Consider the following 18,849-nt stretch of genomic DNA (forward strand, 5'->3'; position numbering starts at 1 on the left):
GTGATAGTGTGAATTATGGTGAAAATGTTTTTTTTTTTTTTTTTTTTTTTTTGGGGGGGGGGGGGGGGAGGGGTCACCCTGCCTTGGTAGGAGACGGCCAGCATGTTAAAAAAATATATGCATTATTAAAACTGTAATATACTGTATATAAAAATTTCCTAAAATTTTAGCTGAATCAGATACTATTCAGACACTTTAGACACAAAGATTAAATAAACTAGCAGCCACAAGGTATGTACATTGAGAGGTGTATATCTCTTGGTTTATGTCTACCAGGTGGTGCAACTCCCTCAATGTATTTACAATGAGTTCAGTTTAATTATATTTTATGATTTAAAGTAATGATTTAACTGAGGTCTTAATTAACACAGTTCATTATTACTTACCCACTTGACTGAGTTTCTGTTGTTCCCGTAAGTCGGAATCGGAACTTATTTATGCTCGGATTGATTTGAAAGAATAGTGGAGTAGCAGCAATGGTGAATGTGGTTGTCGGTGTCAGGAATACTGGGGGAGGGAAGCAATGAAATATTTATATACATAATGTGGAGTGAGTGATTAAGATGTTTCTTCTTTTTAGGGTCACCCTGCTAGAGTGAGAAACAGACGATGTGTTAAAAAAATGATAAAACAGTAATGTAATTTTTTAACAAGAATAATTCACAGGTTAAGAGCTGTTATCCTACTTCAGCTCATCTCCGAGTCCAGAAATACCAACCCTGAAGCCATCCTACATACGTGTTAACTGTGAGATGGACAGGTATAACAGGCATGAAGAGACTAACACTGTCCATGGTACATGGCAGGTGAAGGGGGTGAGGAGGAAGGAAGTTTAGGGAGTACCTACTCAACAATGTTAACAAGAAAAAATCAATACAACACACACAACGAATATAAAATCGACAAGCAATAAAGATTACAAATATCAATAAAATTCTCATCACAAACATATAATACAAAGGCTGTGTAAAGGTAGAAAATTGAAAGTGAACATAGATAACAGCAAGGTGATGAGGGTATCACACAATTCAGACACAGAAAAATTGGATATCACATTGGAGGGAGGGAGTATGGAAGAAGTGAATGTGTTCAGATATTTGGGAATTGACTTGTCAGCTGATGGGTTTATGAAGGATGAAGTTAACCATAAAACTGATGAAGGAAAAAAGGTAAATGGAGAATTGAGGTATCTGTGGAGGCAAAGAACATTATCCATGGAGGCAAAGAAGGGAATGTACAAGAGTACAGTGGTACCAACACTCTTATATGGGTGTGAAGCATGGATTGTAAACTCTACAGCAGAAAGGAGGCTGGAGGAAGTGGAGATGTCATATCTAAAGGCAATGTGTGGTGTAAATATTATGCAGAGAATTTGTAGTGTAAAAATTAGGAGGAGGTGTGGAGTTAGTAAAGTATTAGTAAGAGGGCTGAAGAGGGGCTGCTGAGGCAGTTTGGTCATTTAGAGAGAATGGAACAAAGTAGAATGACTTGGAGAGCGTATAAATCTGTTGGGGAAGGAAGGCAGGGTAGGGGTCGTCCCCGAAAAGGTTGGAGGGAGGGGGTAGAGGAGGTTTTGTGGGTTAGGGGCTTGGACTTCCAGCAAGCATGTGTGAGCATATTAGATAGAAGTGAATGGAGATGAATGGTTTTTGGGACCTGATGAGCTGTTGGAGTGTGAGCAGGGTAATATTTTGTGAAGGGATTCAGGGAAACCTGTCAGCCGGACTTGAGTCCTGGAAATGGGAAGTACAATGCCTGCACTTCAACCCTTTGACTGTTTTGGTCGTATATATACGTCTTGCGCGCCACTGTTTTGGACATATTAATACGTACGTGTAAATTCTAGTGGCTTCAAATCAAGCGGGAGAAAGCTGGTAGGCTCACATGTGAGAGAATGGGTCTGTGTGGTCAGTGTGCACCACATAAAAAACATCCTGCAGCACACAGTGCATAATGAGAAAAAAAAACTGACCGTTTTTTGGATTAAAACACCGACTTTGAGTTGTATTTTCGTATAGTATTTATCGTTGTATTCTCGTTTTCACGATAAAATGGAAAACACATTACAGAAATAAAGATGATTTGATTAGTTTCATGATGAAAATGACCTTGAAATTCAGCTCAAAATAGCAGAAATATTCAATTTTTACCAATGTTCAGGAGTAAGCAAATCACACCACACATCCAATACACATCAACTGGGGAGTCTAATATTCTTTCACTAGTGCACTGATATTATTTATACCATTTTTACAATAATGCAGTAGTCCGCATAACAGTAAATTTTGTATTTTTTGTATGAATAAAAAATCAAAATAGAAAGCAATAGTAATATAAGAGGGGCCAAGAGACATGACTAATAAACAGAGAATATGTTATTTTAGTGCCAGAATGTCTACATTGTTTATTCTGGACCTTATTTTGAAATTGGCATCTTTTTTAATTAGCGTGAAATTGGCCAAATTGCCAATTTCTGACCACTTTATTGGGTAGTTCAAATTGGTAAATGGGTGGTTTCTTGTACTCAACTGATAGAAAAAATGGAGTTCTAAAGAAATAGCTACAAGTTTGGTCAACTGGAACAAAAGAACTGGCCAAAATCAGGGCTCAAAGTCGGCAAAATTGCCGAGACTGGTAACTTCGTGGTAGCATAATTCCGTGAGTTTTCAACCAAATTTCGTACTTTTCGTGTCATTACCACTGGGAAAAGATTCTCTATCATTTCACAAGAAAAAATTATTTTTTTTTTTTTTCCAAAAATTTTGCGACATAGAATGACAGTTTCAGAAAGGGGCTTGTGACAGTCAAAGGGTTAAAGGAAGGGTTTGGGATATTGGCTGCTTTGAGGGATGTCTAAGCGGTTATATCTGAGCGACTCTGCAAAGACAGTGATTATGTATGAATGATGGTGAAAGTGTTGAATGATGATGAAAGTTTTTTCTTTCTTTTGGGTTTTTTCTGAGGTTTTTGTTTCTTTCGGGGTCACCCTGCCTTTTTGGTGGGAAGTGGCTGACGTTTTAAAAAAAAAAAAAAAAAAAAAAAAAAAAAAAGAAGAAGAAGAAGAAGAAGTTGAAATAAAGCAACATGGCAGTATGTTCGTGAATACCAAGGCTCAACAGACTTAATACGAAAACTTACCTGGATTGTTAACTGGGTCACAGGCATTACAGGTATCATTTGCAGGGTTCCCAGACCTACAACATACAAGTATTACTACAAATACTGTATAATTAATTTTAATAGATGAACATTCTCTTGAATTAATAATAAAAATTTTAATAAAAACCGTAACTGTCTTAAACATCTTTCAATTATTTTTATGTCTGAGAACTCATTTTCTTTGGCAAGACATGCTCATGAAAAATATATTCTAAATATATCTCAGAATTCCAGTCCTAAAGAGATTTCCAATATATAAAATGTTTGAGGATAATTTCTCTTCCTGGTTTAGCCTTCATTTAACCCTTTGAGGGTTTTCGTCGTACTAGTACGTCTTACGCGTAGGGGTTTTTGACGTACTAGTACTCATAAATTCTAGCGACCTCAAATCTAGTGGGAGAAAGCTGGTAGGCCTTCATATGAAAGAATGGGTCTATGTGGTCAGTGTGCACAGTCTAAAAAAAATCCTGCAGCACACGGTGCATAATGAGAAAAAAAAAACTTTTTCCATTTTTTTTTAATAAATCAGCGACTTTGCAGTGTATTTTCGTATAGTATTTATTGTTGTATTCTAGTTTTCTTGGTCTCATTTTATAGAATGGAAGACATATTACTGAAATTGAGATGATTTTGACTGGTTTTACAATGAAAGGTGCCTTGAAATTGAGCTCAAAGTAGCAGAAATGTTCGATTTTTACCAAACTTCAAAAGTAAGCAAATTTAAAGGATTCATAAACCCAGAACTATAGGTACTCCTTACTTAATGACAGAGTTCCACTCCTAAGAGTAGGTTGGTAAGCGAATTAGTCATTAAGCAAGGAGCTGCCCCTTACCAATGTTTCAAGCATACTGCACTAGCAATGGGTTTGTAACAACCATGTTTAGATATTGTTTTCATGTCACCTTTGCACCATATATAACATTTTTAGTATATTAAAAATAGAACTAGGTTTTTATTTTTTTATTATTATTATTATTATCACACTGGCTGATTCCCACCAAGGCAGGGTGGCCCGAAAAAGAAAAACTTTCACCATCATTCACTCCATCACTGTCTTGCCAGAAGGGTGCTTTACACTACAGTTTTTAAACTGCAACATTAACACCCCTCCTTCAGAGTGCAGGCACTGTACTTCCCATCTCCAGGACTCAAGTCCGGCCTGCCGGTTTCCCTGAACCCCTTCATAAATGTTACTTTGCTCACACTCCAACAGCACGTCAAGTATTAAAAACCATTTGTCTCCATTCACTCCTATCAAACATGCTCACGCATGCCTGCTGGAAGTCCAAGCCCCTCGCACACAAAACCTCCTTTACCCCCTCCCTCCAACCTTTCCTAGGCCGACCCCTACCCCGCCTTCCTTCCACTACAGACTGATACACTCTTGAAGTTATTCTGTTTCGCTCCATTCTCTCCACATGTCCGAACCACCTCAACAACCCTTCCTCAGCCCTCTGGACAACAGTTTTGGTAATCCCGCACCTCCTCCTAACTTCCAAACTACGAATTCTCTGCATTATATTCACACCACACATTGCTCTCAAACATGACATCTTCACTGCCTCCAGCCTTCTCCTCGCTGCAACATTCATCACCCATGCTTCACACCCATATAAGAGCGTTGGTAAAACTATACTCTCATACATTCCCCTCTTTGCCTCCAAGGACAAAGTTCTTTGTCTCCACAGACTCCTAAGTGCACCACTCACCCTTTTCCCCTCATCAATTCTATGATTCACCTCATCTTTCATAGACCCATCCGCTGACACGTCCACTCCCAAATATCTGAATACATTCACCTCCTCCATACTCTCTCCCTCCAATCTGATATCCAATCTTTCATCACCTAATCTTTTTGTTATCCTCATAACCTTACTCTTTCCTGTATTCACTTTCAATTTTCTTCTTTTGCACACCCTACCAAATTCATCCACCAATCTCTGCAACTTCTCTTCAGAATCTCCCAAGAGCACAGTGTCATCAGCAAAGAGCAACTGTGACAACTCCCACTTTATGTGTGATTCTTTATCTTTTAACTCCACGCCTCTTGCCAAGACCCTCGCATTTACTTCTCTTACAACCCCATCTATAAATATATTAAACAACCACGGTGACATCACACATCCTTGTCTAAGGCCTACTTTTACTGGGAAATAATTTCCCTCTTTCCTACATACTCTAACTTGAGCCTCACTATCCTCATAAAAACTCTTCACTGCTTTCAGTAACCTACCTCCTACACCATACACTTGCAACATCTGCCACATTGCCCCCCTATCCACCCTGTCATACGCCTTTTCCAAATCCATAAATGCCACAAAGACCTCTTTAGCCTTATCTAAATACTGTTCACTTATATGTTTCATTGTAAACACCTGGTCCACACACCCCCTACCTTTCCTAAAGCCTCCTTGTTCATCTATCCTATTATCCGTCTTACTCTTAATTCTTTCAATAATAACTCTACCATACACTTTGCCAGGTATACTCAACAGACTTATCCCCCTATAATTTTTGCACTCTCTTTTATCCTCTTTGCCTTTATACAAAGGAACTATGCATGCTCTCTGCCAATCCCTAGGTACCTTACCCTCTTCCATACATTTATTAAATAATTGCACCAACCACTCCAAAACTATATCCCCACCTGCTTTTAACATTTCTATCTTTATCCCATCAATCCCAGCTGCCTTACCCCCTTTCATTTTACCTACTGCCTCACGAACTTCCCCCACACTCACAACTGGCTCTTCCTCACTCCTACAAGATGTTGTTCCTCCTTGCCCTATACATGAAATCACAGCTTCCCTATCTTCATCAACATTTAACAATTCCTCAAAATATTCCCTCCATCTTCCCAATACCTCTAACTCTCCATTTAATAACTCTCCTCTCCTATTTTTAACTGACAAATCCATTTGTTCTCTAGGCTTTCTTAACTTGTTAATCTCACTCCAAAACTTTTTCTTATTTTCAACAAAATTTGTTAATAACATCTCACCCACTCTCTCATTTGCTCTCTTTTTACATTGCTTCACCACTCTCTTAACCTCTCTCTTTTTCTCCATATACTCTTCCCTCCTTGCATCACTTCTACTTTGTAAAAACTTCTCATATGCTAACTTTTTCTCCCTTACTACTCTCTTCACATCATCATTCCACCAGTCGCTCCTCTTCCCTCCCGCACCCACTTTCCTGTAACCACAAACTTCTGCTGAACACTCTAACACTACATTTTCAAACCTACCCCATACCTCTTCGACCCCATTGCCTATGCTCTCATTAGCCCATCTATCCTCCAATAGCTGTTTATATCTTACCCTAACTGCCTCCTCTTTTAGTTTATAAACCTTCACCTCTCTCTTCCCTGATGCTTCTATTCTCCTTGTATCCCATCTACCTTTCACTCTCAGTGTAGCTACAACTAGAAAGTGATCTGATATATCTGTGGCCCCTCTATAAACATGTACATCCTGAAGTCTACTCAACAGTCTTTTATCTACCAATACATAATCCAACAAACTACTGTCATTTCGCCCTACATCATATCTTGTATACTTATTTATCCTCTTTTTCTTAAAATATGTATTACCTATAACTAAACCCCTTTCTATACAAAGTTCAATCAAAGGGTTCCCATTATCATTTACACCTGGCACCCCAAACTTACCTACCACACCCTCTCTAAAAGTTTCTCCTACTTTAGCATTCAGGTCCCCTACCACAATTACTCTCTCACTTGGTTCAAAGGCTCCTATACATTCACTTAAAATCTCCCAAAATCTCTCTCTCTCCTCTGCATTCCTCTCTTCTCCAGGTGCATTCACGCTTATTATGACCCACTTCTCGCATCCAACCTTTACTTTAATCCACATAATTCTTGAATTTTCACATTCATATTCTCTTTTCTCCTTCCATAACTGATCATTCAACATTACTGCTACCCCTTCCTTTGCTCTAACTCTCAGATACTCCAGATTTAATCCCATTTATTTCCCCCCACCGAAACTCCCCTACCCCCTTCAGCTTTGTTTCGCTTAGGGCCAGGACATCCAACTGCTTTTCATTCATAACATCAGCAATCATCTGTTTCTTGTCATCCGCACTACATCCACGCACATTTAAGCATCCCAGTTTTATAAAGTTTTTCTTCTTCTCTTTTTTAGTAAATGTCTACAGGAGAAGGGGTTACTAGCCCATTGCTCCCGGCATTTTAGTCGCCTCATACGACACGCATGTCTTACGGAGGAAAGATTCTTTTCCACTTCCCCATGGACAATAGAAGAAATAAAGAGGAACAAGAGCTATTTAGAAAAAGGAGAAAACCTAGATGTATGTATATATATATGCATGTGCGTGTCTGTGAAGTGTGACCAAAGTGTAAGTAGGAGTAGCAAGATATCCCTGTTATCTAGCGTGTTTATGAGACAGAAAAAGAAACCAGCAATCCTACCATCAACTAGGTATTAAAAACAATAAAAAAGTAAAATACACATACAGTACACTCATTACTTACCTACCTGATGCAACTATTCAGATGCTCGAACTACTATATATAGCACTTGAAATAAATGAGTACTCTCTGGGGGTTTTCATGGACCTATGGAAAGCATTTGATACAGTAGACCACAATCTCTTGCACCTAAAACTAGAACATTACGAGGTCAGAGGGCACTCCCTCAACTACCTAAAGTCTTATCTTAGTGATAGATACCAAATGAGCTGATGTAGGTAACAGCTCTTAACTTGCCAATAAAGTTAGGAATCCTTAACCTGTAAATAACTTGTCAATAAAGCTAGGGATCCTTAACCTTGTCAAACCCTGAAAAAAAAAATGGTGTGATCTCTACTACTCAGCCTGTAGTTGTTGGAGTGCCACAAGGTACTGTCCTAGTCCTCTGCTCTTTCTTATTTATATCTATATTTTTTAAATAGGCAGTGGCTTATGCCATTGTCTACCTAAAAAAACAGTATATTTGAAAACTTTCTCCATGGGTTTGGCCTTGCTATATACACTGCTTGGGGATCTATTTTCACAGTCAAAAATACTTACTTTAGCCACCCCTCTTAGCCTCATATGAGATAATATGTTTACCAATCAATTTTACCAATAATCACCTTTCAATGTATACAATACAAAGAAAAATGCACATCTCACAGTACATATACTGAAATATATGCCTCTTGGTATATATATACACTCAGAAATGAAATATACATCACTTAACGGAAAAACAGCAAGATGTGCATCTCTGTATATATACAGTGATACACACTTCTTGTTATATACCTCTCAGTGAATATTACATGCAGATTAACGTCACTGCATGGACTCAGATATATTGTTCATGCTTCAGTGTATACATGTACATATATACTGAGTGTCTTCTTTAGCTGAAAAGTTTTTGTTCTAATACTGATATTTAGAAAAAATGATTATAAATGTACAAGCACGAGGCTCAAGATGGACATGCAATATTACTGTCACAATACGTATATGGTTATATGTAGAGGGGTGGGACACGTTACAGTTTTTGAACTGTAGTATTGGTGCCCCTCTGGCAAGACAGTGATGGAGCAAGTGATGATGAAGTAAGAGGAGACTTACATATCCATGTACGTCCACTGAAGAGCCAGTGTTTTGCCGCACTGAGACACACAGGTGCCGACGAGTGCCATTCGGGAAGATGGATTTACAAGGATGCCGCCGTTGTACGGGTAGCAAATTGATACATCCACACACCTTCAGAAGAGATAAAAAAAAAATGGTTGATCAGGCCCTGATCCACTGCGAGGCCTGGTTGTAGACCGGGTCATTGGGGTGCTGATCCCCAAAACCCCCTCCAGGTATACTCCAGGTATAGGTTTAAAGGATATGAGCCATTAAGGCTGCAATTCACCTGTGCACCAACATTAATGAGTGCTAATTTCTAAAATAGGAGTCAGCCTGAGCTCTCAGTGTATGTACAGGTATGGTGTGATGCACACCTCTCTGTATTTGCACAGATACACATCTCTGTATATACACAGTAAGATACACAGCTCTCGGTGTACAATTTACATCTGTGCATATACATTTGTGCATATACATGTGCATATACATCTGTGCATAAACATCTCTGTATATACATCTGTGTATATACACAGTACACACAACTCAGTGTATACACACAAATACATACCTCTGTAAATACACTTCAAATAAGTACCAAGAAAGCAACACAACTCACTGTATAACGATGCTGGGGGGGATTTGAAGAGTGACACCCACTTGCACAGAAGCGTTCGCCGCTCTCGTATCCTTCACAACCCACACCATAATTTCATAAGTTGCGTCATGCAGGTAAAAACTTGAAGTATTTAAGTTCATGTCCCCGTAGCTGTACTTCAGAGTGCCTGTTGGTTATTATTTATTTTTTTTATTAACACATCGGCCGTCTCCCACCAAGGCAGGGTGGCCCGAAAAAGAAAAACTTTCAGTTATTAATTATTATTAATATACTAACTTTTGTTTTTCCTTTTGGGCCACCCTGCCTCAGTGGGATACAGCCAGAGTGTTGAAAGAAAGATACTAACAGGATGAACTAAACCTATGATGGTTAGTTGATTAATTGGACTTAAATTCCTATCAACACACAAGGGTGATTAAGGATGTATGTCACATGTTCACCACCAGTCGAAAGTACTTTAATTCCAAATACTGGTGTACTGGGACTTAATAGGCCATGCGTGTCATAAGGTGACTAAAATGCCAGGAGCAAGGGGCTAGCAACCCCTTCTGTATAAATTACTAATTTAAAAAAGAAAAACTTTTTCTACTTTTTCGGGTCACCCTACATTGATGGGAGATGGCTGGTGTGATAAACAAATAATAATATTAATAATAATAATTGCATAAATAGTTAAACATAGAATTGCTGATATTGAAATAAAGGCAAGAGGATACCTGATGCCATGCCACTGCATACAGCAGATCAATGATTATCCAGGAATCAGTTATATTTGACCTCCAACATTATCCACCAGTCTTACTCAGTTTGGTGCCTCAACAGATAATAATAATAAAGATATTTTCAAAATAAAGAGGCCATAACAAGCGAAGTACTTATTGTTACGAAAATCCTGATAATGACCAACAATATATTATATAACTGAGAAAGTTAAAAGACAAAATTCTGACTGGTGTTAGCTACAGTAAATGAATCTACCACAGGGTATATGGTTAGTTTAGTTAAATAACTTTATTATGCACTCTATACCCATCCTGTGGGCAGAGTATATGGTTAGCTCACTTTAATATAAAAACAACACAAAGTTTATTTTAGCATGATGCATGTTTGTACAGAGGAGTGTAACAATTTGGTGAACATGCTAAAAGCCCTTGTATGTGCAGAGCATTTCGAGGAGGCTTAAGACCAACTTAAGATACCCATCCTGTGGGCAGAGTATATGGTTAGTTCACTTTAATATCTTTATTATGCACCCCATACTAATTATAAAATTTTTGGCTACCTTTGTTTTGTAATACTGTAAAATAATGAATAACTGAAATTGACCAGTCCATAAGCTATGTCTAGTTTTAAGCAGTGTTCAAGATTATTCTTACAAGCCTCCGCCTTGACTACCTCGCATTAGTATTAAGATTAAATAAAAGACTTTAATAAAAGTTAACCACTCTTATCTTGTTTAGATTTAAGTTGTTATTATGTACTAGGATTAGTCTGCCCGAAATGCCCTGGCATGATAGTGGTTTTCTTTGTAATTAGAAAACCAAAACTGTAATTACACATTGTAGCCTTTATTCTTATTCTTTTATTAGTCTGCCTGAAATGTTCAGGCATGTTAGTGGCTTTTTTTTTTTTTTGCTTAACAACAATTTATAACATGTAAATCACACATTGTATACAATGCAAAGAAATAAAAATTTGAATTTCAATACCCATCCTGTGGGCAGGGTGTATGGCAATAAAGAAAATACATGAATTTGGTAGGGTATGTAAAAGAAGAAAATTAAAAGTGAATATAGGAAAGAGTAAAGTGATGAGGATAACAAAAAGATTAGGTGACAAAAGATTGGATATCAGATTGGAGAGAGAGAGTATGGAGGAGGTGAATGTATTCAGATATTTAGGAGTGGACTTGTCAGCGGATGGGTCTATGAAGGATGATGTGAATCATAGAATTGATGAGAGGAAAAGGGTGAGTGGTGCACTTAGGAGTCTGTGGAGACAAAGAACTTTGTCCATGGAAGCAAAGAAGGGAATGTATGTGAGTATAGTTATACCAACACTACTATATGGGTGTGAAGCATGGGTGATGAATGTTGCAATGAGAAGAAGGTTGGAGGCAGTGGAGATGTCATGTCTGAGGGCAATGTGTGGTGTGAATATAATGCAGAGAATTTGTAGTTTGGAAATTAAGAGAAGGTGCGGTATTACCAAAACTATTATCCAGGGGGCTGAGGAAGGGTTGTTGAGGTGGTTCAGACATGTAGAGAGAATGGAACAAAACAGAATGACCTCAAGAGTGCATAAATCTGTAGTGGAGGGAAGGCAGGGTTGGGCTCTGCCTATTAAAGGTTGGAGGGAGGGGGGTAAAGGAGGTTTTGTGTGAGAGGGGCTTGGACTTCCAGCAAGTATGCATGAGCTTATTTGATAAGAGTGAATGGAGGCAAATGGGTTTTAATACTCAACGTGCTGTTGGAGTGTGAACAAAGTAACATTTATGAAGGGGTTCAGGGAAACCGGCAGGCCGGACTTGAGTCCTGGAGATGGGAAGTACAGTGCCTGCACTTTGAAGGAGGGGTGTTAATGTTGCAGTTTCATAACTGTAGTGTAAAGCACCCCTCTGGCAAGACAGTGATGGAGTGAATGATGATGAAAGTTTTTCTTTTTCAGGCCACCCTGCCTTGGTGGGAATCAGCCGATGTGTACAAAAAAAAAAAAAAAAAAAAAAAAAAAAAAAAAAAAAAAAAAAAAAAAAAAAAAAAAACTTTAATCAGTGATAAATTAAGAATGCTTTAAATAAAAATGGACTTTTCTTAGAATATGCAGTATAATGTATTCTTGAACCTGTAACCATTCAACCTGTAATCAGACAACCTGTAACAAACCAACCTGTAACTATGCAAATTGTAAACCCATTCACAGGAAGCTCTATGCATTCTAATGAACACAAATATCTTTATTTTTAATCATTTGCCATTACCTGCACCCATGCCAAAGCATCCTCTTTTAGTTAGATTTTGTGCAGCTCTTGGAGCGGGCACTGTTTGTAAGTTGTAAACCAATGTCATGCCGGTAGTACTGTTCACTTGGTATGATTCCATTATCGGGGATATTTGCCGACACCACCATGTAACGGTAAAGTTCTGAGGCAAAAAATAAAAAAAAAATCAGTGTTACACACAGTCACATGTAAAATATAAAATGCGAGGGGCTTGGAGATCCAATAGATGTATGCGAGTGTGTTACATACAAGTGAGTGGAGGCGAGTAGTTCTTATGATTTGATGTACTGTTGGGGTGTAAGCAGTGTAATATTTATGAAAGGATTCACAGAAACTGGTTAGCAAGACTTGAGTTCTGGAAGAACAGTGCCTGCACTCTGAAGTATGGGGGGAGGAATATTTGTACTCTGGAGGGGCATCTGAACTGTAGTATTGGTGCAGCTTTGTCAAGACAGCAGTAGAGTGAGTGATGGTAAATATGTTTCTTCTTTTATGTGTTTCTCCTTTTTTTGGGTTGTCCTGTCTCAGTGGAAGACAGCTGGTGTGTTAAAAAAATGATATTTAGAAAAATTTGAAGTCTCTAAATTTTACTGTCATATTTTTAATTCCTAAATACAATTACAAAAAAAAAAAATGCATGCAGTCAAGAACTTTGTTATTAACCCTTAAATGGTCCAAACGTATATACATGTATACGTTTTTTCAACATTTAAAAGTATGTAAAAAAATGTAGATCTTCTTTCTTGTTTTACATTTAAAAATGTGTAAAAAAAACTTTTATCTACATTTTTTTTTTTGTTATTTTTGAAAATACGTAAAAAAACGTAATCTACTTTTGGAACACTACGGATTTGAACGTCGATCTGTTTGGACAGTTTAAGGGTTAAGAAGAGTGACGATAACGAAGAGTTAAGTTGTATACAATAAGATGTTTACCTCTCAATGTATATAGACTTAGAGTTTGTTTTAATTCCTCTTTCAGGGATTAAAATACAGCATTCCTAAATGATGACGAACAGGTTACATGCAGACTTAATGACCCTCATGAGACTGACAGCCTTTAATCCTAATTACTCAACCAAGAGGACTCAAGAGTATACATCTCAGTGTAAATATACAGTAGACCCCTGGTTAACGATATTTTTTCATTCCAGAAGTATGTTCAGGTGCCAGTACTGACTGAATTTGTTCCCATAAGGAATATTGTGAAGTAGATTAGTCCATTTCAGACCCCCAAACATACACGTACAAACGCACTTACATAAATACACTTACATAATTGGTCGCATTGGGAGGTGATCATTATGCGGGGGTCCACTGTACTGAGAAGTGTGTATCTCTGTATAAATCTTTTCTTTCAACAAACCGGCCATATCCCACTGAGGCAGGGTGGCCCAAAAAAGAAAGAAAATCCCCAAAAAGAAAATACTTTCATCATCATTCAACACTTTCACCACACTCACACATTATCACTGTTTTTGCAGAGATGCTCAGAATACAACAATTTAGAAGCATATATGTATAAAGATACACAACATATCCCTCCAAACTGCCAATATCCCAAACCCCTCCTTTAAAGTGCAGGCATTGTACTTCCCATTTCCAGGACTCAAGTCCGACTATATGAAAATAACCATTTTCCCTGAATCCCTTCACTAAATATTACCCTGCTCACACTCCAACAGATCATCAGGTCCCAAGTACCATTCGTCTCCATTCACTCCTATCTAACACGCTCACGCACGCTTGCTGGAAGTCCAAGCCCCTCGCCCACAAAACCTCCTTTACCCCCTCTCTCCAACCCTTTCGAGGATGACCCCTACCTCGACTTCCTTCCCCTATAGATTTATATGCTTTCCATGTCATTCTACTTTGATCCATTCTCTCTAAATGACCAAACCACCTCAACATCCCCTCTTCTGCCCACTGACTAATGCTTTTAACTCCACACCTTTTCCTAATTTCCACACTCCGAATTTTCTGCATAATATTTACACCACACATTGCCCTTAGACAGGACATCTCCACTGCCTCCAACCGTCTCCTCGCTGCTGCATTTACCACCCAAGCTTCACATCCACATAAGAGTGTTGGTACTACTATACTTTCATACATTCCCTTCTTTGCCTCCATAGATAACGTTTTTTTGACTCCACATATACCTCAACGCACCACTCACCTTTTTTCCCTCATCAATTCTATGATTAACCTCATCCTTCATAAATCCATCCGCCGACACGTCAACTCCCAAGTATCTGAAAACATTCACTTCTTCCATACTCCTCCTCCACAATTTGATATCCAATTTTTCTTTATCTAAATCATTTGATACCCTCATCACCTTACTCTTTTCTATGTTCACTTTCAACTTTCTACCTTTACACACATTCCCAAACTCATCCACTAACCTTTGCAATTTTTCTTTAGAATCTCCCATAAGCACAGTATCATCAGCAAAAAGTAACTGTGTCAATTCCCATTTTGAATTTGATTCCCCATAATTTAATCCCACCCCTCTCCCGAACACCCTAGCATTTACTTCTTTTACAACCCCATCTATAAATATATTAAACAACCATGGTGACATTACACATCCCTGTCTAAGACCTACTTTTACCGGGAAGTATTCTCCCTCTCTTCTACACACCCTAACCTGAGCCTCACTATCCTCATAAAAACTCTTAACAGCATTTAGTAACTTACCACCTATTCCATATACTTGCAACATCTGCCACATTGCTCCTCTATCCACTCTATCATATGCCTTTTCTAAATCCATAAATGCAATAAAAACTTCCCTACCTTTATCTAAATACTGTTCATATATATGCTTTAATGTAAACACTTGATCTACACATCCCCTACCCACTCTGAACCCTCCTTGCTCATCTGCAATCCTACATTCTGTCTTACCTCTAATTCTTTCAATTATAACCCTACCATACACTTTTCCTGGTATACTCAGTAAACTTATTCCTCTATAATTTTTACAATCTCTTTTGTCCCCTTTCCCTTTACATAAAGGGACTATACATGCTCTCCGCCAATCCCTAGGTACCTTCCCCTCTTTCATACATTTATTAAACAAAAGTACCAACCACTCCAACACTTTATCCCCCCCCTGCTTTTAACATTTCTGTCACGATCCCATCAGTTCCAGCTGCTTTACCCCCTTTCATTCTACGTAATGCCTCACGTACCTCCCCCACACTTACATTCTGCTCTTCTTCACTCCTAAAAGATGGTATGCCTCCCTGGCCAGTGCATGAAATTACTGCCTCCCTTTCTTCCTCAACATTTAAAAGTTCCTTAAAATATTCTCGCCATCTACCTAATACCTCCCTCCCCCCATCTACTAATTCCCCTATTCTGTTTTTAACTGACAAATCCATACTTTTCCTAGGCTTTCTTAACTTGTTTAACTCACTCCAAATTTTTTTCTTATTTTCATTAAAATTTCTTGACAGTGCCTCTCCCACTCTATCATCTGCTCTCCTTTTGCACTCTCTCTCTCACCACTCTCTTCACCTTTCTTTTACTCTCCATATACTCCGCTCTTCTTATAACACTTCTACTTTGTAAAAACCTCTCATAAGCTACCTTTTTCTCTTTTATCACACCCTTTACTTCATCATTCCACCAATCACTCCTCTTTCCTCCTGCCCCCACCCTCTTATAACCACAAACTTCTGCCTCACATTCTAATACTGTATTTTTAAAACTATTCCAACCCTCTTCAACCCCCCCCCCCCACTACTCATCTTTGCACTAGCCCACCTTTCTGCCAATAGTCGCTTATATCTCACCCGAACTTCCTCCTCCCTTAGTTTATACACTTTCACCTCCCTCTTACTTGTTGTTGCCACCTTCCTCTTTTCCCATCTACCTCTTACTCTAACTGTAGCTACAACTAAATAATGATCCGATATATCAGTTGCCCCTCTATAAACATGTACATCCTGGAGCCTACCCATCAACCTTTTATCCACCAATACATAATCTAACAAACTACTTTCATTACATGCTACATCATACCTTGTATATTTATTTATCCTCTTTTTCATAAAATATGTATTACTTATTACCAAATCTCTTTCTACACATAGCTCAATTAAAGGCTCCCCATTTACATTTACCCCTGGCACCCCAAATTTACCTACTACTCCCTCCGTAACATTTTTACCCACTTTAGCATTGAAATCCCCAACCACCATTACTCTCACACTTGATTCAAAACTCCCCACGCATTCACTCAACATTTCCCAAAATCTCTCTCTCTCCTCTACACTTCTCTCTTCTCCAGGTGCATACATATATACGTACTATAAAAATTCACCTTTAATTCCTCTTTTAGGCAAAATAAACCCTAACTTCTGTAGAAACAATACGCAGAAACAATATGTAGAAACTACAACTAAAGAGGTATCAGAGGTATTGATTTCAGACTGCTGTCAATGTGGGATGATAAACTCTAAGGGGACTAACAAGAAGTATAAGCAAGACTGATCAGTATTGAACAAGAGAGAGAGAGAGTGAGAGAGAGAGAGAGAGATAAGATGCCAGTACTACAATAGGAACTGCATCTTGGGAAGTTGGTGATCTTCAGTGCTGAAGAGTTCAAGATCTGAGGAATTGGAGCACTCCTCCCCTTCTTTGTATTCAAACCTGATTACCTCCCATTTCCAAGAAGCTGTATGATTTATACACATTTAAACACTTCCCTCGTAAGCCATGCGTGTCGTAAGAGGCAACTGAAATGCAGGGAGCCAAGGGCTAGTAACTCCTGTATAAATTACAAAATTTAAAAGGAAAAACTTTTATTTTTCTTCTAAGGTCACCCTGCCTCAGTGGGATATGGCCAGTGCATTGAAAAAAATTATTGTTAAGAAAAAACAAATCAACATTTTAACAAACCTGATCAGATGGGTTATCAGGGTCAACAGAGAGTTCTTGAGGACTGAGAACCAGGGACTGACCATAGCCACGGCTCACACTGAACACTGACCCATCCATAATCACTGCTCTCAGGGGTGACTATGAAAAAAAATGCAAACCTCAGAATAGAATATGTAAGTAATTTAACCATAATGGAATACAGAATAATTAGATTCCAGACACTTCTGTGACCTCTCCATTACATTCTTGGAACAGCTAGAATGTGACAGAGTTTGTGAAAGCACTATAAATTTAATTTCCTTTAACTGTGGTTAAATTGCATATTAAGATATCACATATTTCTTGTCATCTTTTTGTCTCTATATATGATCTACTGGTGTATCATACATTGTAGTGCTTTGATATATTTATGCAAGTATTCTAAAAAAAACTTCTAGCAAATGAAATACAGTGGACCCCCGGTTAACGAACTTTTTTCATTCCAGTAGTATGTTCAGGTGCCAGTACTGACCGAATTTTTTCCCATAAGGAATATTGTGAAGTAGATTAGTCCATTTCAGACCCCCAAACATACACATACAAACGCACTTACATAAATACACTTACATAATTGGTCGCATTTGGTGGTGATCGTTAAGCGGGGGTCCACTGTATACTGAAAACATATTCAGACTAACTGGGGTAATTTTAAGATATGTATAATCTGCCCTCTGGAGTGGAAAGACTTTTGAAGCATTCAGTCGAATCCAGTATGAGAGCTGGTACACTCCCAGGTCCAGGAACAATGGTGGGATCTGCAGCTGTGAGTAGTTCCATGATGACAGAATATTCTCCACAACAACATCCATTTGTGGCTCTCCAGTAGTACTGTTAACTTGAAGAATACTCCACCAGCGGCTAAAACACATACAGATAATATGTTAAGAGGGAGAAAATATCTGAAGAGATACATACATTTTTTAATTCTTCCTCCATAAGTAAGTAAGTAAGTAAGTTTATTCAGGTATACACAAATACAGTTACATAGAATTATCATACATAGCAGCATATGTGTAGAGAACCTAGGATAACCCAAAAAAGTCAGACAGAGTGACTTATTTCCATTGGGGTCCTTTTACCTATTATAGTATAAAGGTTATAATATTTTCTTATTATTCTACAATGAAGATAACATCTTATTATCATACTAAAAAGACTATCTGCTACACCAAGGTCATTAAGACTATCTACAATACGAGGGTCATTACAAGGAATAAGGTAAAATTTACACGTATGTTAGCTAAAAAATAGAAAATCATTCCCCTCCCTTTCTGTAGCTACATTCATCAGACACCTTTTGGCACTCTTCTTGAACTGGTTCACGCTATGACTGGCTTTGACATGTGCGGGTAGTCTGTTCCATTCCTTTATTGCTGTACAATAAAAGGTGTTTGAAGCCTGGCCACTGACTGTGGGTACTACAAAGTTGTGCTCTCTCCCCCTAGTACTATGATTGCTTTGGTTCCCAACCTTGACAAAATTGACAGCAAGATATTCTGGACATTGTTTGTGAGCAATTTTATAAA

At 38.2% G+C, this 18,849-nt stretch overlaps 1 protein-coding gene across 1 annotated transcript in view; it reads right to left on the minus strand.

The window, feature by feature from the left end:
* The window catches only part of LOC128700820 (polycystin family receptor for egg jelly-like), a 75,196-nt gene that overhangs the window by 14,352 nt on the left and 41,995 nt on the right, over positions 1 to 18,849 (minus strand). The window contains exons 21-27 of the mRNA XM_070097181.1: positions 17,962 to 18,181; positions 17,303 to 17,422; positions 12,368 to 12,530; positions 9,391 to 9,556; positions 8,769 to 8,903; positions 3,139 to 3,194; positions 387 to 507 (exon numbers count right to left, since the gene is read on the minus strand). Coding sequence (XP_069953282.1) covers positions 387 to 507; positions 3,139 to 3,194; positions 8,769 to 8,903; positions 9,391 to 9,556; positions 12,368 to 12,530; positions 17,303 to 17,422; positions 17,962 to 18,181 — 981 coding nt within the window. The remainder of the gene's footprint in view (positions 1 to 386; positions 508 to 3,138; positions 3,195 to 8,768; positions 8,904 to 9,390; positions 9,557 to 12,367; positions 12,531 to 17,302; positions 17,423 to 17,961; positions 18,182 to 18,849) is intronic.

Source organism: Cherax quadricarinatus, chromosome 56 (genome assembly GCF_038502225.1).
Source record: "Cherax quadricarinatus isolate ZL_2023a chromosome 56, ASM3850222v1, whole genome shotgun sequence".
NCBI classification, from domain to species: domain Eukaryota; kingdom Metazoa; phylum Arthropoda; class Malacostraca; order Decapoda; family Parastacidae; genus Cherax; species Cherax quadricarinatus.